At 35.2% G+C, this 22,318-nt stretch overlaps 1 protein-coding gene across 1 annotated transcript in view; it reads left to right on the forward strand.

Moving 5' to 3' along the window:
- TTN (titin) overlaps nucleotides 1-22,318 on the forward strand; it is a 241,668-nt gene that overhangs the window by 90,940 nt on the left and 128,410 nt on the right. Inside the window, 35 exon segments of the mRNA XM_026852428.1 lie at nucleotides 78-146; nucleotides 751-834; nucleotides 1,057-1,119; nucleotides 1,374-1,457; nucleotides 1,813-1,893; nucleotides 2,478-2,555; nucleotides 3,442-3,519; nucleotides 3,740-3,817; nucleotides 4,010-4,093; nucleotides 4,334-4,432; nucleotides 5,603-5,680; nucleotides 7,014-7,088; nucleotides 7,251-7,325; nucleotides 7,563-7,646; nucleotides 7,898-7,960; nucleotides 8,275-8,352; nucleotides 8,581-8,658; nucleotides 9,616-9,699; nucleotides 10,070-10,150; nucleotides 12,173-12,256; nucleotides 12,456-12,788; nucleotides 14,684-14,761; nucleotides 15,245-15,328; nucleotides 15,532-15,618; nucleotides 16,122-16,202; nucleotides 16,717-16,800; nucleotides 17,692-17,796; nucleotides 17,992-18,075; nucleotides 18,430-18,507; nucleotides 18,713-18,790; nucleotides 19,013-19,096; nucleotides 19,323-19,658; nucleotides 20,296-20,376; nucleotides 21,374-21,448; nucleotides 21,925-22,005. Coding sequence (XP_026708229.1) covers nucleotides 78-146; nucleotides 751-834; nucleotides 1,057-1,119; nucleotides 1,374-1,457; nucleotides 1,813-1,893; nucleotides 2,478-2,555; nucleotides 3,442-3,519; nucleotides 3,740-3,817; nucleotides 4,010-4,093; nucleotides 4,334-4,432; nucleotides 5,603-5,680; nucleotides 7,014-7,088; nucleotides 7,251-7,325; nucleotides 7,563-7,646; nucleotides 7,898-7,960; nucleotides 8,275-8,352; nucleotides 8,581-8,658; nucleotides 9,616-9,699; nucleotides 10,070-10,150; nucleotides 12,173-12,256; nucleotides 12,456-12,788; nucleotides 14,684-14,761; nucleotides 15,245-15,328; nucleotides 15,532-15,618; nucleotides 16,122-16,202; nucleotides 16,717-16,800; nucleotides 17,692-17,796; nucleotides 17,992-18,075; nucleotides 18,430-18,507; nucleotides 18,713-18,790; nucleotides 19,013-19,096; nucleotides 19,323-19,658; nucleotides 20,296-20,376; nucleotides 21,374-21,448; nucleotides 21,925-22,005 — 3,327 coding nt within the window.

A 22,318-nucleotide genomic window follows, 5' to 3' on the forward strand; every position in this document is an offset into this window, starting at 1 on the left:
ACTGCTAGATAACTGTAAACTTATTTTGATCTCTTTGCTAAATATATGACTGAATAACAAAATTTTAATGCCAACAGTTACCAAGAAAGTTGTACCACCAAAACCTACACCAATGATCATTGAGGAAAAAGTTGTGAAAAAGGAAGGTACAGATCAGCATCTTTCAATTGCAGTTTACATTTTTTCCAGCACTCTATGTGTTCTTGTGCTTCATGTGAATATGTGGGCCTGTGTGTATGTTCCTGAATCTATTGTACCGGTCATGCTGTGACTACTCTAGCATGTGTACCTTGCTTTTACCTTTCATAAAGTCTGTTTTTAACATGTTTGTGGCTAGCCTTTTGATTTTTGTTTAAAACAGCCTACAGGTTATTGAACTGTGATTTAGCTTTTTCTTCACCTGTTCTGCCTGCTGGCCTATGATTACATAATAAGCATAATTCTGGCCCAATGCCACAAAATTGCTTTGAAGAACCACCTTTAGAATTCTTCTGATATACTATTTCCAAAAGCCTTCGCATGCATTTATTTTAAAATTTTAGTTAAAAGTGTCTGTGTCTTTAGTCTTTGACACTAAGTATTTTGCTTGTATGCTTGGTTTGTGTTCAGTATTTTAGAATACTGACTGTCTAAATATGTCTAAAGCTTAAATGTGCAATACAGATACAGATTTGATAAAAACTCACATGCTGACTACCACTAATGTGGCTCTAGAATATAAAATACTAAAACAAACCCCTATTTTTAAAGTACCGACAGTAGAAACATGGACTGTTTCAGAAGAAAAGATGTCGGTTTCTGTCCACAGAGAAGAAGAGTATTCATATGTCACAGGTATGTACAAAACCAAAAATCTGTGCACCCAAATCGAAACAATCTTTCAATCCTACTAGATTTTCTTTAACATATTTAGACACATCATATATTTGTCTTTCAATATGCATTGCTTCTTTTTGTTCATTGTGTTACGTAGCCAGCCTCAGTTTTCTTTAGATTAATAGATGCCAACATATCAACTATTTTATTTTAACATTTTTTAAATGCTTTCCTTTGAAGAGCCAACAGAGCATGAGAAAACAGTTGAAGAAAGATTCTTTGAAGCTGTTTACCCAATTGAAGGTAGATTGATTAAGAATGAGAGGCTAATCAGTATTTAAGTTTTTTAAACAACTTTAATCTGCAGTTAACTAAAACTCATTGTAATTTGCACATGCTGTTGGTTTTCTGGATAAAATTTTTTTACATGTTAGCATATGTATTTCAGTGAGCTTTGTGTACTGGACACACATAATATCTTAAAAGCTTTTCAGATTTACTACAGACATTGATATTTCCTATATCCAAATTTAATATCTTTAAAATTCCTATCATAGCACATAAGGAAGTCGAAGAGGAAGAGGAAGAAGAAGAAGAAGAAGAAGAAATTTCTACAGAAGTGGAGATCCCTCACACTGAAGGTGATTAAAATCTTTCTATCACCATTAACTCATTTTTTCTGAACTTTCATGTTGTCTATCTGTACCACTCTTTACCAAAGGATAGGATATCAGAAAGGAGATCTTTCCATCTTTCTATGGCTCTATTCTCACAAGTTCAAGCCCTACTGCATTTCTAAATCTAGTTCTTCTTCATCACTGCTTTAAATAATTCTTTAAATAGCGTTTTTTGAGATAAGCATATGGTATCTGTTTGATAAAACAGCATATTTTTTTACATGTAGTGTTTGCTTATCCATCGTGTTGAAAATAGCTTGCTGTGATTTATCAAATATTTTTACTGTCTGTTAAGTGTTCACCACATATCTCTTTAAAGTGCCTGAGATACCAAAGAGGCATATTCCAGAAGAAAGAAAGCCTGTTCCTGTCCCTAAAAAAGAAGCTCCACCAGCTAAAGGTATTTCTACTGCCTTAGTAAAAAACAGAAACAAAAACAACCAAAAAAAACCCCAAACCAAAACAAGTTGTCTTTCATTATATTTCTTTTCATATTTTCTTGAATATATTTATGAATTTACTCTCTACATGGCTTTGGTTTTGCATTATTTCCACATGCATTATTTGATTTTGCATTATCTCCATTATCTCCATACTTCCACTTTTTCATCTGTGCTATAACTTAGCTTACAACTTGCATTTGTCTCAGCTTTGTCCCTTCTCTTTCCTAACAGTCTTGTGCTTGTTGTTTCTATTTATGGTGTGTGGCTTTTGCAGAAAGTTAGGATGTTTTTGCTTCAAGGGAGAGCCATGAATGTGATAGTGCAGTAATGTTAACACTGGAGTTTTATATTGTATTGTAGTGTCATTCCCATGTAGTCCACTGTATGTCCAAAAGGTTGTGTACCAAGAGGTTGTGTATTGTGCTGCAGTGCTCAGCTCCTTGTCCAAACACTATGTTCTATAAAGCAATCTTGGATTGCTGAAATCTGGGCAGGTGGTTCAAAAACTAAAGCTCTCTCACTTTGACAATGTTTTCCAAAGTGCCTGAAGTCCCTAAGAAACCTGTTCCAGAAAAGAAAGTTGCTGTTGCTAAAAAGGAGGTGGCTCCCCCAGCAAAAGGTATGCCATCTTTTGTATTGTAGAATCATACAATCATAGACTGAATCATAGAATGGTTTGGGTTGGAAGGGACCTTAAAAATCATCTCCTTGGCAGGGATACCTTCCGCTAGCCCAGGTTGCTCAAAGCCCCGTCCAACCTGGCCTTGAACCCTTCCAGGGAGGGGACAGCCACAGCTTCTCTGGGCAGCCTGTGCCAGTGTCTCACCACCCTCACAGGGAAGAATTTCTTCCCTGAATGTGGGCTTTAACCAGTCCTGTACTATTGTGTTGTTTTCCTAACAATCGGATTCTTAATATAAGCATATGATAAATATAGTCTTTGTGTGTTATACTGTATGTCTGTTCTCATCTAAGATGAACTCAGAAGTCTTAGAAATATTACTTAAACAAATGTTAATACCTTTAAAGTTCCCAAAGTGCCTAAAAAAACCTGTGCCTGAAGAAAAAGTACACATTCCTGTTCCCAAAGAAGAACCTCCACATACCAAGTTATACTTAGTGATGGAGAGTACATGTACCTATTGAATACCTTTTTAATTATTTTTGTTAGCCTGTACGTAGTCATGGTTGTGTTAGAAATTGGTTTTTTATGTATCATTCTCTGTCTATATACAGCAGTTTTTAAGGCCAAGTAAAAAAGCCACTTAGGCAGCTCTTTCTTCAGTTATGAAATCAGTCTGAAACCACTTAATAGGCCTCCACAGGCTGGCTTGATTTTTTTTTTTTTTTCCCAAATATATGTTGCTCGTCTCACATGTTTCTATGTTAAATGTATGAATGTGTTATGTGAGGTGTCTTGATATTCTTATGAATGGATTAATGAAATTTTATATATTAAAAAAGCTTTGAAATACACAATTCAGTTATATTTTATCCTTTTTAAGTGCCCGAGGTGCCTAAGAGAGCTCCCCCAGAGAAAAAAATTGCAGTTCCAAAAAGAGAGGAAGCTCCAGCACCTAAAGGTACACTTGAATAAATAACATTCTTTTCTTGTTATCTTAAGTATCTTGTTCACAACCAGTTTTAGGCTTGATTGTTAAGTGAATCTGGTTTTAGTTGTACTTCAGTTACATTAGCTATGTAACTTTTGTGTCAGTTTTGTGGATAACTGTGCTACAGACGCAGTCTTAAAACATCTGTAATTTCAGTTACTTAATATTATTATAATTCATATCTTTGAAGTGCCAGAAGTACCTATGAAACCAGCTCCAGAAGAAAAAATACCCCATGTTCCTAAAGTAGAAGCTCCACCTGCCAAAGGTACAATATTGTTCAGTGTAATATAATTTATTTTAGTCTTTAGAACATTGCATTTGTCTCAGCTTCTTCAGCTGTTATGTTTTGTAAGCAAAATATGTCCATGTGTAATCTTTCTGAATGATACATTTCTATTACGTGATGCCTTTGCCAGTTCTGCACTTCATAGGTCTAAAACTAAATACTTTTTTTAAGTGCCTGCCGTTCCTAAGAAACCTATCCCTAAAGAGAAAGTACCTCCTGCTGTTCCTAAAAAAGTTGAGGCTCCTCCAGCTAAAGGTATGCTTTGTGCTTCTGTGAATTCTGCTGTTCTGATTTAGTGACTGTGAATCATTACAGTATGTTGTATGTGTTGTGCAATACTTACAAAATTATTATTTCTAAATATTGAATCTCTGTTATGTGTTATGTACTAAGTACCCTTAAGCAATTATTTGGAAACTTATTTTTACCATTTTGCAACATTGTTTTCACAATGAAATTAGAAAAGCATACTTCTAATGTTATTATCTTTCAAAGTGCCTGAAGTACACAAGAAAGCCACTTTTGAAGAAAGAGTACTTATTACAGAAGAAAGAATATCTGTTGCCATTCCAGAAGAAATCCCACCACCTGAAGGTACACTATAAGTAGACAACAGTGAGAAACTTGTGCTTTGTCTACAAGTCTATTGTTCTAAGATCAAGATCAGAATCCACAAAAATTTTGTGTTAGTTACCTTGTATGAGGTTTGTGTTGAACACTTTACAGACTTGCAGGCAGTTCAGAGCATCCTGAGTGCCATTTACCATTATGGTTTGAATGACAGGATCCCACTCCATTGACAGGAATGGAAATTCTGCCATTGAATACAATGATCTTTGGATCAGGCTTTCACGAAATCATAGTAAGAAGTATGGATGTACAGTGTTGAGTTTAGACTCTTCTAATTAGGACTGTAACCATCCATTTGTCATACTCCTCCCTACAAAGGTCTCTGTAGCCCCGCAGATGGCAATACTATTTCTCTCTGCAACGTTAGCTTCTCACAAGCTCTTTTAATTCACATTCTCATACTCAGGGAAGGTTGACATCAGTTGTTTTAAGTTAGTATAATTCCACAAAATACCTGTTTCAAGATAGCTGAAAACAACATTTGGACCATTTTTATATCCCATTAATAACTAGCCAGTCAAGACAATTTACATATTATATTAAAAAGCATAAATGAGTTTTTAAAAGCAGATATAAAAATTATCTAATTCATATTGGATATGTGCAGTGATAATTTCTGTTTGTCTCCTGCAAATTAACCTTTTACTCCAGAAAAAGTTGATGCTTCCCTGATACAGTCGCTTTTGTAGATGTGCACATGCCAGGCTTTTCTTTTGATTCTTGACCTACCCTTCTCGTCTTGTTCCTATCCTTCTTACTTTCATGTAACTGGATCAAGGAGTAATGTCTAATTCTTTGACTGTTGTCCTCCCCACCCCAGGTTGTTGTGGTTGGGAAGTCTGGGGAGCCGAGGCATTCTGATGGTCTTGACAGTTGACCAGTGAAGTATATTTGAGAAATACAACACACAATAATGTACATGGGGCATGGACAAAACACATCTTTTAGAGCAAATCATACATATGTGTGTGCACATCACTTTCTGTATTGTATGCATATTTGTCATTGTTATGTAGAACTTGTAAGAATTGGTCTTCATCTTCATCCATCCGTCCATCCATCCATCCATCCATCCATCCATCCATCCATCCATCCATCCACTAAAAATACTAAAACCAATTACTTTCTTTAAAGAACCAACAGTTGAAGAATGGGCTGAAGAAGAAATAGAGGAATCATCTATTTCCATTCACAGAGAAGAGGTTTCTGAAGGTACGACCAAAATTCAGGAATACTAAGAGAAAGCAAAAACTAATTTTTGATTTGTGCTAAAAATAGTGTGGATTAATATCTACTCTTTTCATAAAGAAAAATTTACAACTACATAATTATGTCTCATATCTTATAAACTTAAATGTTAAGAATGTCTACAATTTCTATTTTACTTGCATTTATAAAGTGCAGCAGTAAATCCTGTTCTGATACAGTGAAAATTTAATTACTCGAGCGTGTCCAAAGAAGGGCAACAAAGCTGGTGCAGGGTCTGAAGCGCATGTCTTACAAGGAGCAGCTGAGGGAACTGTGGTTGTTTAGTCTGGAAAAGAGGAGGCTGAGGGGAGACCTCATCGCCCTCTACAGCTCCCTGAAAGGAGGGTGCAGAGAGATGGGGATGAGTTTCTTTAATGAAGTAACAAACAATAGGGCAGGAGCTAATGGCCTCAATTTGTGCCAGGAAAGGTTTAGACTGGATATTAGGAAGTATTTCTTTACAGAACAGGTTGCTGGGCATTGGGATGGGCTGCCCAAGGAAGCGGTGGAGGCCCATCCTTGATGGTTTATGAGTTGGGTTGACACAGCACTTAGGGACATGGTGTAGTTGAGAACTGTCAGTGTTAGGTTAATGGTTGGACTAGATGATCTTCAAGGTCTTTTCCAACCTAGATGATTCTGTGAAAATAATTAGGTATCTCTTGGATGTTGAGAGTTATCAGCCCTTCTTTTTTTTTTTTTTTTTTTTTTTTTTTTACAAAAATTCTCTGTTGGAAGTTCTTATTCCACCAAGTCGCTTGGATGAAGTAAGGCCCTTCAGAATATCATGGTGCACTCTGGTTCCTCAGAACATTTCATCATAAAATGACTAAATTGTTTCCACCTGTAATGCTGTGGAGGACAGTAACATACAGTGATTGACTCAGTTTTCATTACAAGAGATACCATAGAAAGTATTTTCAAGGGATGGCTTTAGTCAAGGAATTTTCTTGGTATTTGGGAGAGAGGCTTTCTCAAGGTTTGCAAATTCCAACATTAGTGAACTAGTGGACAGAGGAATGGAAAGTGCTGGTTTAGTGCTTCAAGTACTGAGCATTTTCAAATTCCACAGAAATACAAGATGAGATCTCAATCTCAGTTTCATTAAATTGCTTGGTTGTTTCCTGTTGGCTTCAGAGGGAGATGGCTTGAATGTAGATTTTGTAATACGAGAGGTGTCTGTTAGCAAAAGCTTATTCTTGTCTTACAAATATTTTGTTGCTTACCAGGGTCATAAAGACAATAATAGATGTCAAATACTTAAACTCAAGTATTTTTTTATTTTATTCTTTTAAAGTGACTGAAGAAGAGTCTTACTACATAGAGGAGCGGGTAACTGTTCCTAAAAGAGAGGAAGCCCCACCCACTAAAGGTATAAATTCTTTTCATTACAAAATATTGGTTGTTTTGTCATTCTGAGCATTATGTTGCCACTATATGTTTATCTCCATTAGTGTTTTTTTGTATTAAGGAAATGTGTGCATGTTATAGTGATACTGCTCTTTGTAAAACTACGTATTGTAATCTTTTAAAGTGCCTGAGAAGCATAGGAGAGTTGTCCCTGAACGGAAAGTTCCAGCTGCCCCTAAGGAAGCTCCAGCAGTTAAAGGTATAAACCAGTTCCTTATTTGGATGATGTATCTTCAAGGGAATTATCTTTGTCTTACTGTCTTGTTTGTACGTGTTGACAGTGTCTATAAATGGCTGTCTCAAATTCCATATTGTACTATGAAAATTATTGTTTGTGTTAACTCAGTAAAACACATTCTTATGTAGTAGCAATTACAAATATTAGACATTAATATTCTTTCTCATCTTCCTTCTCATCTTACTCATTTTTCTAAAGTTCCTGAAGTTCATAAGAAAGCTGTTCCTAAAGAGAAAGTACCTGTCCCTGTGACTAAAAAATTGGAGGCTCCACAAGCAAGAGGTATATCAGTGGTTTGTTCATGTTGAAAAAAAAATGCTTTTTTGTACTGCATTCCATCTTTAACATATATGCATGTTGATAAAAAATGTATCTCACATATCAAATTTCTTCAACATTAAACATGTACTTATGTCTGTTCGTCTACAATGTGGCCTGTGTTGTCTTGATGAGATTTATGTTATTTCGTCTTTTATCTTATACCTGTTGGTGAAGTCAATCAGATTTTCTAAAGCTGCACAATCTTTTTTAAGAACCTGCAGAAGAACGGGTGCCCACTTTTGAGATAGAAGTTGAAGAACCTCCATCAACCAGAGGTAAACAAACTGAGAATATTATTATCATGGAGTTTTTTTTTGTCTGGCCTTCCAGTATTTGTGTTTAGGCATTTTACTCAAATAAGTGTTTGTTCGCTAGCATCTGTAACCTCTGTCTGGTTCTCCCTTCTTTTGACTATATACTCATCTTTGTGCTATGGCAGTAAAGTACACCCTCCTGCAGTGCCTCATTTTTTGTTGCTGTTGAAGTTTACTTAGATTTTCTTTTATAAATCAGATTAAGTAGAAAAAACTTATATATGTGTGCATTTCAAATATTGAAATTAAATATTCTTACACTTATTATTTTTAAGTGACTGAAGTGCACAGAAAAATTATCACAGAAGAAAAAGTTGCAGTTGCTAAAAAAGAGGAGGCTCCACCGAAAAGAGGTATATATTTTTTCAGAGCTACACAAGAGAAGTCTTGCTTTAGAGTATTGCTTTATATTTATGTCTAATTGTCTAACACAAGCTGTAATGCTCAATGTTTGCTGTCTTTTTTTATTTGACTTGAAGACATGTCAACTCTACGTTTGTATTTTGTCATCTGATTATGTTCATAAACTGTGATTAATTAAAAGTCTTTTAAAATAAACCTTTTTTTAAAAAAAATGCCAGCAGTGCCCAAGAAGCCTGTGCCAGAAGAAAAAGTACCTGTTCCAATTTCACAGAAAGTGGCAGCTCCACCACCTAAAGGTATACAACCTCTCTTGAAAGTAGAGAAAGCTTCTAAGTATCAGATGTGCATGTGCATCATACCATCTGCCTGGTTATTCAAATCCCAGTCTCTCCTGACTTGACTAGAAGCAAAAAAGACCTTTGTCTTCTCCCCTGCAAAAGGATGCAGAATGTGACAAAACAGTTATATACCTGCATTCTTTTGTATTTTCTAGCTACTATTTAACTTCACTTATCACTCTGGCTGCTAGAGAGCTTTGGAAACCTGAGTGAAGACATTTACTCAGTGAAGAAGTTAAATAAATATGAACAGATTTAGAAAAAAACTATCAATGTTTTATAACATTGTCAATTTTTAGTGAAGGGTTTCAAACTTGCAAATGTGTCTTCTGTTTCTGTGATTTTCTTGGGTTTGAAAAGTGATTTGGTTATGTATCCTGTATGTGTGGTATTCTGTGGTTTAAATACATTTCTGAAGAGCCTAGAAGCAAAGTATTTATGTCTTACTTTCATCTCAGTCATTCCATCTTAGTTCATGATGTGTGAACATACTGTTTGGTTTTGATGTGTTTTAGTCTATATATCTATTATTCTTGTATTATATTTAGTATTTTAGTAGATACTATTTTAATATTTAACTATATTGCTGCTGATACTAAAATTGCACGGTGTTTCAAAGTGTCTAGTTTACCTGAGGAATTTATTCCTGGAACACCCTGAACTAGTAGTCTTCAAATTACTTAGTGCATATCTAGCTACTACGCATTAAAGCTTCAGCTGGTCATTTTCTCTATTAATGTAAATGTTTTTATGTTTGTGTGTCTGGTGTGATTGTTGTGGTTATTATAAGTATCTTTGCTTTGTAAATGTGTACTATTTCCCCATAATTATTTGTCCATAATTCTTTTGGATGAACTTCAGAAGATGTGTTATTTCTTTTATAATTTAGTATTCTTACAATTGCTATCTTTAAAGTCCCAGAAGCACCAAAGAAAATTGCCAGACAAGAAAGAGTATCCATTGCTGTTCCAAAAAGAAAAGTGTCTCCACCACCAGAAGGTACTCGTACCCATGGATTAATCTATGAACAGACTGTCCTCATACAGTACCACCAGAGCTTCAAGCCTGCTAGTCTGGCATCTTTCTTGAAGTTCTAATGTTAGAATCATTTAGGTTGGAAAAGACTCTTAAGATCATCAAGTCCAACTGTTAACCTAACACTGCCAAGCCCACCACTGTGTTCCACCGTAGTCCCAAGGGAAATTTAACAGACTTTGAGAAATACTAGAGACATATTTTACCCAATTACTCTGGGTTTGGGAGATGTCAGGAAATAGTAATTAGTTGTCTAAGAAACCCCAAATGGGCTATTTATTATCATACATGATATTACATGAGAGAATATTAACATTAAACTCTGTCTTTAAAGTACCAACAGAAGAAGAACACTGGGCTATGTCAGAGGAAGTATCCATTTCTCTTCACACAGAAAAGGAGATTTCATACACAGGTATGAATGGACTAAAACCATTCTACGTCCACATTTACATCTTGTCATCTACTTCATAAACAAACAGACAAAACCACAACAAAACACAGTTTCATGTGAAGATTGTCAGTTTATCCTCAAAGTGAACCTTGTAGAATACCACAGGACAGTATTCCATTCTCATCAAAGATTTAAATCTTTCATTCTGGCTTAGTGCTGTTGTCATAGTGGAAGCCCAACCGTTTCGCTAGGTCATCCTTTGCAAATCTTGCCACCTGTCTGACCTTTTTGGGGAAACAGGGCAGCCTTTTTCTTAATTTATATTAGCATGCTTTTCTCTTCTGAAAAGAAAGCCTGTCCTTTCCTGCTTTGTTAGAGCAATTCTTCACCCAAATCTGAATGTCAGAGAAAAAATCTTTCTCTGATATTGCCTGCCTGGCTGAGACACTTAGCACAATCCCATATATTGGACCTGCCAGCTCAAGGGCTTCCAACAAATCCACAGTTTTTAAAGAAAACTCATTGTTCTGTCACTTTTGGAGGCAATCTATTGATTTGTGAAAAAATGACCCACAAAATGCCTCTTACTACTTTCAGACCTGCTGCTGTTGATAAACAGTATTTGCATATTCATATCATGAAAGATTAATACAATCACATCAGTATGAAGTTAAATAATCTATTTAGTCTCTCTGTTGGACAATGATGGAGGGACAGGCAGATCATGAGTACTAAGAGGAGGATGGAAGGTCTTTGATTGGCTTTCTGTAAGGCAGGGGTAATATACCAGCTGGCCTGGAATGTCAGCGCAGAAGAACATTAAATGCAACAGTTCTTCTGTGGGATACCAGAGGAGTTGTAGCTAGGACAAAAGAATCCTGATCTTCCTGGCAAGGGCATTCATGCACAACGCAGTTTATTATCGAGTCTACCAAAGTTACTAGTTCCAATCAGTTTTAGTTTAAGATTTCAAACACAGATGTACCTGGCACTTGCAATTAAAAATCAAGCAGTGCTCTGCCAGAAAATATTTAAAGAGCTGGTCAGTCTTCACATTCCCCCCAAAATAACACCCACTCAGCAAGCATCAAGACTTGTGGCAGCCACTCATCTACGCTCACTGTAGCTTGTCATGAAGAGAGCAAAGACAAAACGGATTCCACCTCTTAAGATGGAAGATCAGAAAAGATCTTCAGTCTGTTAAGAAAATGCCAGATTGAAAAGTCCAGTAGCCTCCCAGACATAAAAATGCTGGGGTAATATTCTGTGCAGCTGCCAGCTATATTGATCAAAATTTTCCCAAGACACCTGCCTCAGAAGACAAGACTTACGCACTACTGCTCTGAAAAAGAGAATATGTTGCTTAAACATATGTGTTCTTTCCTGAATAAGTCTTAAAAACTGAACATATTCACACCTTAATCTTTTGGACATTTTCCTGTTCTTATAGGAAATTACTCCTTGCCACGCCTGAACAAACAAGCCACTTTGTAAGGGGACAGATGAGGAAAAATGCCTTCCTCACTGGACAGTTAATTCTTTTGCCTTTAATTAGACCAGAGCTTTTATCCATTGTTAGTCACTAACAAAGGTTTTCTCTGTGTGATCCCTCTTCTTCATCTGGAGTTTCTTATGCAAATTTTTTGTTACCAATGATCTATTACTGAGGTACTCAAAAGTGTCACTGCTGTGGAGAGGGGCTGCCACAGAGGACAGTGGGTTTTAGGGATTTTGTAATCGGATGAATTTGGACTTTTGAGTTCTGCCCATTAGCAAGCTTAACTTCACTGCTGGCATCAGTGGGTGAATCAGGAATCGTATCAGCTGCTTATATTGGGATCTTGAAATGTTTCCTATTACATAATTGAAAAAATAGCCTAATGACTTCCATAGTTACATGTCCAGTGTCAATAAGCACACTTGTCTTTTACATGTCAGCCATGTATTTGTAAGATATGTTTTTGTGTTTCTTGCCAGGAATATTTTTACTTTTAAACAATACTTTTAAAAATTCTTAAATGTAAATGTACTGTATCTTTTAAGTGCCTGATGTACCAGAGAGGGCTATTATTGAAGAAAGAGTACCAGTTTATCCTCCTAAAAAAATGGCAAGACCACCAGCCAAAGGTATATTGGATAAAGTATTGAAATACAGTAAAAATGTTTTGTGTGTCTTGTATGTTTCATGTACAGTGAATACTGATTTGTTTTCGATGGAATGTTCTTCCTTTGATTTAATTCTTATTTGACAATGCCTTGTGATCCTTATTGTTAGTAAGATCTATGTGCTAAATTGTAAGATTCTTTCAATTGATATCTTTTTAAGTGCCTGAAATGCGCAAGACAGTTGTCCGAAAAGAAAAAGTATATGTTGAAGTTCCTCAGTATGAAGAGGAAGAAGAGATTCCAACATATGAAGAAGAAGAAGCCACCAGATATGAGGAGGAAGTAATCCATTACAAGGAGGAAGTCCACCATTATGAAGAAGTTAGTCACTACGAGGAGGAAGTTCCTCAGTATGAAGAAGTTCCTCAATATGAAGAGGAAGAAGTCACCCATTATGAAGAAGCAGCTGCTTATTATGAAGAAGTTCCTGAATATGAGGAGGAAGAGCCAGAAGTTCCCCAGTATGAAGAGGAGGCTCCCCCACGAGTTAGAGGTATACTTTAATTTTAGGATTTGTGTGAGAAAAAGTAGTACATTTTAATTCTGTTAATATACCAAAGTTTTGGTTTAGTATGTTCTAGTGTGTTTCACAGTGTGCCTTTTCTTCCAAATGTTTAATGATTAGTATACAGTGTAGAAAATGTGTGATGCCTGTATGTCTACTCTTTACTACTACCTCTATAAATTTAAATGTTCCGTGTCATACATAATCATTTCTCTTTCATATGAAGTCTGTATAACCCACTAAGAAAATTTAACTGAGCTCTATTTCAGGCTTGTCTGGGATCCAAGTTTGCTATCAGGCTGTGCTTGAAATACTTAGAAATGTTTATGACAGTTCTGCAGTCACAGACAAAAATATGTTTATCTAGAAAATAGGTAGGTTAATTGAAAATAATTGATTTAGGAACACAAGTAGAATTGGTTTCCTCTCAGAAATTTTTGAAAACCCTATAGTTTTTGTTTATTTATTTCTTGAAGGGAATAATATATTTTCATGGAAAGCAAAGATACAAAATTTCTATTAAATTACCATATTCAAACACTCTTTAGTTTTAGGTGGTTTTCTTTGGAATAATTTTTATGGTACTGGTGTAAATTTTCAACATTGTTAGCATAGGATGAACATACTATTCACTACTTACAGAGGACAACTAGGTCATGGCAAGATCTCAGTAATAAAGCTTTTCTACATCATAATATGAAGTTATAGACTAGCTATATCCGATTTTCAAAAATTACATAACCATCTAAGAGTACTTAATAATGTATATTTTACAGTCCTGATTGAAATCATTCTATAGCGTTTCTTCCCCAGGAAGTTCAGAATTTCTTTTGACTAATCAATGAATGCCAAAACTATATTTAATGTTGTTTGGACTAGAATTTTATCATATTGATTAGCGTATTTTACCTAGTAAAGGAAAGGCCAGGCTGTACACTGCAAAAGCCAGGTTAATCCTGAACAGGAAGATTAGGGTTAGCTAACATTTCCTTTGACTCTATCATAGTAGTTGAGTTCATACATGATCCAAACTTTCTTCAGTATGCTCAGAGCCGGTGGGATTACTCTTCTGTCATCATAAGACTTGTATGGATATTTCTGGGTTTTGGAGTATAAAAAACGTTACGATACATTTTAGTTTAAACCATTGCTTCACTGCAGTTAAAGGGAAAAATCTATTGATTCCAGCAGTGTCAGGTTATTATTTTTTTTCATCAAAGTAAACCACTCATAAATGTTGCCACTACACAACAAATTGTGGTATAAACTGCTGGTTACTTATAATGTGACCATAGTTACATGTTTGAAGCAAATCAGTTGATAAACTCGATGTGCTTACTTTTTACAAGTAGAAATCACTTGGAAATTTCTGAGGAAGAAAATGTAATGAGCAATATATACTCAATGCATATGCAAAACACGATCGAGTGCAACCTATTACATGACTGAGAAGAGTTAGAATCATAGCTTTAGGGGAAAATAAGGAGATGTACCAAACCCACTAAATATCTAATACAGCAAGTAGTTGTTCATTAGTGTTTGGGGGGGGGGGGAATAGTATTTTTGCAAGTTTCCCTACCATCACACTTATCTTCTTTAATAGCTGGTTCTAAAATGTCAAACTCTGTCTTAACTCAATCTTTTGATCAGCAAATAAGCCTCTGAAGATAAAAGCATTTTTATTGATGGTGTCAATGGCTGAGCAGGGAGAATGGACATAATAGCAGTTCATATAATTTGTTTACTATTTTATTTTGTCTTATGATCAAACCATCTTAAATCATAGTTGTATGTTTTGAGTATGTATTTGTGATGCTTGCTTGCACTTAATGTTCGTGTTGGTTTAGAACTAAATACCTAAAACATTAATGGTATCTTTCAAGTGCCTGAGGTTCCCAAGAAGCCTGTTCCAGAGGAAAAAATACCTATTCTGAAGAAAAAAGAAGCTCCTCCAGCAAAAGGTATATATCATCTCTTTATGTTAGCAGATATGTTCTGAAATGTAATTCACAGTATTTTTCAGATACCTTACTTGATCATTACTTTTTCCTGTTCTTTTTGGAGGGGGATCTTCATATGAAATGTTTGTGCCACTGTCTTCTTGTTTAATTTGTATTTTGACTAGCTTGTGGATTACTTTTTTAACCAAAATAATTTTTTGAAGTGCCTGAGGTGCCAAGGAAACCTGTACCTGAAAAGAAAGTCCAAGTGCTGAAGAAGGAAGCTCCCCCATCTAAAGGTATATGAACTTGTAATTAGCTGTGATCAGAAAGAGCTTCTAGACTTCATTTCTCTTCTCACTTGTGTTAAACATGAAGATAGTAAAAGGGTTGTTGCTCTTAAGATCTGTGGTACTTTTGTGTTCAGTTGTTTAGTGTCACTGGTTTGTGTGTCATGTTGTTTTCGATTCTTATGCCAAGCTAAATTTACAATATCTTACTAAGTTCCAGAAGTGCTGAAGAAGCCTGTTCCAGAAGAGAAGATTCCTGTTCCTGTACCAAAAAAGAAGGAAGTTCCACCAGCCAAAGGTATATCAGCTCTTGACTAAATGTGTTAAAAAAATATTTTAAAAATCAGTCTTTGTTCACCTTTACTCTTTAATGTAATGTAGAGTGAAGAGAGTTTTCTATTCTTGACAGTTCTTTGTCATTCCACTTTATTGATTCATACTGTTGTTCTTTACCTTATGGTTCAAAAATGAAATTCTTAAACTACCATAATATTTTTAAAGTGCCTGAAGTACCAAAGAAACTTGTGCCAGAAGAGAAGGTACTTGTCCCAGTGCCTAAAAAAGTGGAAGAACCTCCACCAGCCAAAGGTACACCAGTTTCTGGTTCAACTGCATAATTCTCATTTTGTTCCTTCATCTTTAGAAGACTGCAAGTAACAATCCCATCCCTCATCTTAGTGTGTTTGATACTGAACCACTCACTCAGGACACTGTCATGTGGCCATTCCTGTTAGTCATGAGTGCTGTGCTTATTCTACACTTTGAAAATGTCTATGTTTGTGTCTTGTATTGTCTCTGTCTTTTGGATCTTATATCTCTAAATTATTTAAAATTACTTGCTGTTTCAAAAACAGATGCTCCAAAAGATAAACAACATGCCTTAACAGCCAGACTTCTCAATTAGCCTTATTATGACAATTTGTAATGCTGTAGTCTATATGTTTGTAAGTTTACATCTGTGTGTAAATCTGTGGATAAAATCAGTGTTTCAAATTTTACCATATTTTTGTAATCTTACAATCAGTTATGCAGTTATCATTTTACTATTGTTTGTTACATTGAAAATTAATTTCTTCAAAATATCTTTAAAGTGCCTGAAGTTCCCAAGAAAGTTCCAGAAAAGAAAGTACCAGTCCCTGTATATAAAAAGCCAGAACCTCCACCAGCCAAAGGTATCTCTTATTATAACTGAATATGTGGATGATGTTTCTTAATGTTTCTGTATGTTTGTTATTAGAATTTAAGTGAAGTATCATAGCAGTTTGTGATAAATGTACTTGCTAGTTCATACTCTTTAGCTTCTGTGTAAATTGTCTCTCAGTTTGTGATGTTGTGTCTGTTTATTACAATTAAATACTATCTTTGAAGTGCCAGAAATACCAAGACCTCCGCCTGAAGAGGTACCTATTTTTGTTTCTGAAGAAGAAGAAGAGGAAGAGGAAGCTGTTCCAGAGATACCAGCAAAAGGTACACAGTTCCTTCTTGAAAATTAATCAGAGGGCTTTGTTCAGTTCATTAATAGACCTTCATCTCTATTGATTGTTTTAAAAACTGGATGTAAACTTTAATTATCATTCTGAGGGTTTTCTTATTATTATTGGTCTTCGTGACTTTGTTCTGTGATTTTAGTAGTTTTGATGCTCTAAAACTAATGGAAAATTTCTTACCAAAACACTATCTTTAAAGTCCCAGAGGTGCCCAAGAGAGCTGTCCCACAAGAAAAAGTACCTGTTGCAGTTCCTAAAGTAAAGAAAATTCCACCAGCTAAAGGTATATCATATCGTGATGTATGCAGATAAATCCTCCCCCTTACATTTTCATATTTCAGTGGAACCTCATTTTAAACATCAATTTATACTCATGTGAAGTCAGATCCTTGGTTCTGGTACCACTGTAGTGAGTATTGCTAGGTCTCAGGCAGGGCTTCATTGTCTTATTTTGTTATTGAATTCAGTGGGATGAGAATCAGGCCTCGAATGATCTGCTTGTTTTCCATTTTAAGTGATTGCTGTGGGTGAAAGAATTCATTGTGATGCCATTATCAGAACTGATGTTTAAATCAATGTAAATTTGGTTTAAACAAAATACCAGGAATAATATTTTATGGGTCTTTACCTGGATATTCTTTACGGAGATCATTCTGGCATGTACTTTGGGAGTATTCTAAAATATCAAGCCTTTTAGCTAAATTTATATAAAATAAAATAAAATCACATCTGGCCATACAAATAACTGGAAAATATGCCATAAATGAGATATTCAGAATGGAGGCAGACTGTTGCAGAGGCCACCATTTGGTGCTGAGCAAGTTCTGCCTCAGCACCTGAGTTTTTTAGAAAAAAAAATGAAAAGCAGAAACTTGAAATTTTTAATGTAAAAAAATAGATACTGATAATCTTCTACAACCTCTCATTTGTAGCATATCTTGCTAATCTTTTCTGTTGGCATCGATATTGTGTAATTAAGATCTGGGCAAAAGAGCTATTCCTCATATAATCTTTATACCCCTGTTGCACTTGCTGTTTTCAGGGAGTGAAAAATAGCTAGTAGAGTTTCCCTATTTTTATAACTGCTGTTAGTTTGAAGTTTCTGTCTTTTTGTCTTGTTATGACGTTTTCTTTGTGTTGTGAAAGTAAAGTTCTTAAAATAATATCTTTAAAGTACCTGAGGTGACAAAGAAAGTTGTGCCTGAAGAAAAGGTTCCCATTTTTGCTCCTGAGGAAGAAGAAGAGGCAACTATTCCAGAGGAAATTATACCAGCAAAAGGTACATGATCTTTTCTTGAAAGTTACTCATGAGATCTTTTGGGTTCATTAAAATTCATCTTTATTTCTTGTTATAAGCTGCATGTAAATCTTAATGATCTTTTGGGGGAGCTTTTGATCTTTTTTCATGTTTTTTCATGCTTTTATTGCTCTGAAACCAATTTTAAAATGAGTTTGCAAAATAATATCTTTAAAGTGCCAGAGATTCCTAAGAAACCTATCTCTAAAGAAAAAATACCTGTACCCACTCCTGAGAAAATGGAGCTTCCTCCAGCAAAAGGTACATAAATTAATACCTAAGAAAATAGTGTGTTGTTATTCTCACTCATTGTCTCTATTTTATTTTGTTCATTATTTATGTTAGTTTTGTGTCCCTGCTGTCTTTCTGTATTGATGTCTGAGTGCCTGTCAAATTCTTAGTGAAAAGTAAGCTCTGAAATTTTTTAACGTGTTCAAGAAGTCTTATCATGGATATAAAGTGTCTTCTGTTTTCATTTCTGTTTCATCCTTAAAACATTTAGAATATATTCTTTGGGTCACTTCTTATTTCATTATGTCTGTTTGTATGTATTTTCTGTTGTCTTTCTCATACTACTAGCAGATGATATTCTTAAAATAAATAATGTCTTTAAAGTGCCTGAGATGCCTAAGAAACTTGTTCCTGAAGAGAAAGAACCTGTTCCTAAAAAGGTGCCAGCTCCACCAGCCAAAGGTATTGCAGTTTGTAAATGTTGTATCGTTGATAACATTCTTCATACACGCTGAGTTTAGCAATGGACATTTTAGTGTATCTGTCTTGTGTTATATTTGTTGCTATACTATTTGTAAGTTTTTGTTCTGGTGTCCATAAGCTTCTGGGTTTGTGCCTGTTTAAAAATTGTGCAAAAAAACACTGAAGCTAGGTCCTATCTTTAAAGTACCCAAGATGCCTAAGAAGGTTGTTCCTGAAGAGAAGGTGCCCGTTGCCGAAAAAGTGGAGGTTCCAGCTGCAAAAGGTATATGTACTCCTGATTATAATTAATATTTGTGCTAAAAATACTCAACCTTCTTCTTTCTAACTTTTGTCTTGTATGAGGTTTCTGCTTGATTTTATGTCAAAACTCTTCATTATCAATGTTCACGTTGTAGTGCCATAAAGCTCTGTTCCTTGTGCTTTTTACTTGTACTGCTTAAAGGTGATTTTTTAAAATTGCTAAAAGAAATCCATGTCTTTAAAGTCCCTGAGGTGCGTAAAAGAGCTGTTGCAGAAGTGAAGGTGCCAGCTGTTGTGCCCAAACCCAAAGAACCTACACCAACTAAAGGTACAGATATATTTCTTCTTATTCCTCCCAAAGATTTGGTTTTCCTCCTCATTCCTAAAATCTTTTATAATCTATATACTGTTTCAGGATCATGTTCTTATATTTGAATAAAACTTATACTTGTTACTTGGTTATCAAGTACATTTTCTGTTCTATGTGGGTCATCTTGAGTAACTGGAAAAAAAAAATAAATTGTAAGGTAGTAACAATAATACTGTTTCTAAAGTGTCCGAAGTATCCAAGAAACTTGTCCGGAAAGAAAAAGTCCCTGCTCCTGCTCCTGTGGTGGAGAAGTATGAGTATGCATATGAAGAGTATGAGAAGTACGAGACATATGAAAGTATTGGAGAGTTTGAGAAAGTTCAGGAAACTGAAGAAATTGAGGCATATGAGGAACCCGAAGAACCTGAGAGATATAAGGAGATTCAGGAACAGGAATATGAAGAGGAGGCTGAGGAGAAAGAAGATTTCTATGAAAAGTATGAGTTTAAGGAGAAGGAAGAGATCTGTGAGAAATATGAGGAGGTGTATGAGGAGACTTACGAAATCCAACCAGCTATAGGTACATCAAGTCATAATTTCTTTATTCTTACAGTTTTTGAGTTTACAGCTACTGCTTAAGCCACCTTTTTGTGTTTATTTTTATTTTTCCCCTTTTGTAGTCCTATGTGTATCTGTTGCTGGTAATGATAAATCCATTCAAAGATTGTTTCTCTACTCCTTCCTAAGGAATTCTTCCCTTCCGAGTGAAATGGGAGGATTCCCCATCTTACTGCCCAAGAGTGAGCTAGTATAGATATGACTCAAGCAAAGTAAATTATAATTTTCTGATGCACTGCAGTTTCAGCCTGAATTAAATATTTTTATGTGTCAATATATGTTTCATTTGCTCAGATTAGCTTCTGTGAGTTAGAAATGTCACAACTCATGCAGGACCTTCCTTCTCATCTTTTATATTTATGACCATAGGAACCATCATGCCAAACAGAAAGTGTTTCTAAAGTGTACTAGAAAGATGTATGCTAATATTCCTTAGCTTTCATTCTCAAGAACTCTGAGATAAGTGGCTGTTTGCTTATCTCTGCATAAATGATAAGATAGTTCGTGTACAAATGAGTGATTTCTCTGCTTGCTGTCTTTGTATCTGTTACAAATCCTCAGAAATAACTTTAAATCCATAATGAAATATTTTTTTAAAGTGCCTAAGGTGCCTAAAAGACCTGTGCCAGAAGAAAAAGTACCTGTTCCTGTTCTTAAAAAAGAAGCTCCACCAGCTAAAGGTACATCAGCTTTTAGATAAATTTAAAAACACAGCCTTCTGCCTGAGTCTTTGAATCCCCAAATCCAGGGATTTACCTATTCTGATTTGACTACTAGACCTTTAACTTTATTTTGCAGTACAGTCAAAGACAGAGATTAAGTTACTAAAAAAACAGTATTTCTTTAACAAATCAAAACTGAGACAAGTTACTTTCTGAGGACAAAGGAAGTGCAGGAGGATCTTCAAGATTTAAATTTTGCCATCACAATATAAGTGAGGTTTTATAGCTAATCATTGAAAATGAGCAGATGAATACATTAATAAAAGTCTTGAGCTATAGCACTATATTAGTGAAACCCTAGTTTCCTACAGAATCCTAAAAACTAAGACCTTCTTCAACCTAATGATTTGCTGAAGTGCATACAATCTTCATAGGTGTTCTCTGTATCAGGCTCTACAGAAGATGTGTCATGAACAGTAATGACACAGTGGATCCTAGCAGAGTTTCTGTACTAGTCTGAAGCTTTGTAATTTTCTGTTCAGAGCACTTACTTTGCCAGAAATTCATTTTGTGCTAACTTTTATTGTTGTTTCTCATATGAATTATCAGAATGAAATCTGGGAAAGTGTTGACGTTTTTTTTCATAAGGGTGTGTAGTTAGTTGCCAGAAAATCAAAATCTTACCATATTCCCAGCTGGCATTATTTAGAGCTGATAATTCATGAAATCTAATTGTTAAGGTTTATCCTAGTCAAAAATTCACCCAACAAGAGCAGTGGTTTTCTTTCAGTGAATACAGAAGACTCTGGCTATGTGAATCCAACTGAAATAGCCCAGATGGATGGCCTGCAAGGTCACCACTCAATAGAATAGCAATTGAGGATACTGTATTTTGTATTTTTCTAAATTTTCTGACTCTTTGCATTGTTTGCTTTTTGTTTAACTTATATTCTTACATAATATTCAAACTGCAAAAGTTCTTAAAATTACACCAATGTCTTTAAAGTGCCAGCAGTGCCGAAGAAACCTGTTCCAAAAGAAAAAGCACCATCTGCTGTTCCTAAAAAGGAAATGCCTCCACCAGCTAAAGGTATACCTACTCTGCATTGTCCTCATTAATCATGAACTCTGATTTCAGCTTTTTGTCTTCATTATTTGTTGAGAAAGATGTGCATATGTTTTATGTCTCCACAGTGGTTTTTTTTTCAGGTGTTTGTGATTGAGTCTTTTTGCCTGTTGGTTTCAAGTCATTTGTTGAAAATATGTGAGAGTTGCTTTAAAAAATGTGTGTTCTGTCATTAAGCTATACATGAAAGCAGTTCAGAAAGAAATAATGTGTTTTTTTCTTCTGAAAAGGAAGGAGATTCCACTATCCAAATGTATGGCCATCTTTCAAGAATATTTTTTTAGTATGTTATTCTACCTAATCTTCAAAATTAGCATACATATTCTTTCAGGAACCATTTAATCCTTTGTTTCATGATCTTCCTTGTTAGATTTGTTCTTCTTCTTTGGAAATTATTCCAAATAACTTTGAGTGCCCTAAAAGTTAATTATATCTTAAAGGGCCAGCTGTTCCCATAAGAACTGTCCCTGAAGAAAAGAAACCTACATATGCACCCGAAATAGAAGTTCCACCAATGAAAGGTAAAGGAAGGTTTGATAAGAGATTTTATGGAAAGGAAATATTTCTGTTGTTTTTCCAAACTAACATCTTTTAAAATGATCCTCATGTTCTTCACACCATGACAATAGTATCTAGTCTCTAAATTCAGATTCAGCTCTCAGTGCTAAATTGAAGACTCTGAGGCAAACGTTTCAGACGTGCTATACATGTGCTAAGTAGTAAATACATTGATTTATGAATGAAAACATATTGAGGAGGTATCGCTACTTACACTACCAGCATGTAAACCCTTAGTGCTTTTATATTTGTAATATAGTTGTGAACTTAGTTTAA

The sequence above is a fragment of the Athene cunicularia genome (genome assembly GCF_003259725.1).
Source record: "Athene cunicularia isolate RWA chromosome 7 unlocalized genomic scaffold, athCun1 chr7_part1, whole genome shotgun sequence".
NCBI lineage: Eukaryota > Metazoa > Chordata > Aves > Strigiformes > Strigidae > Athene > Athene cunicularia.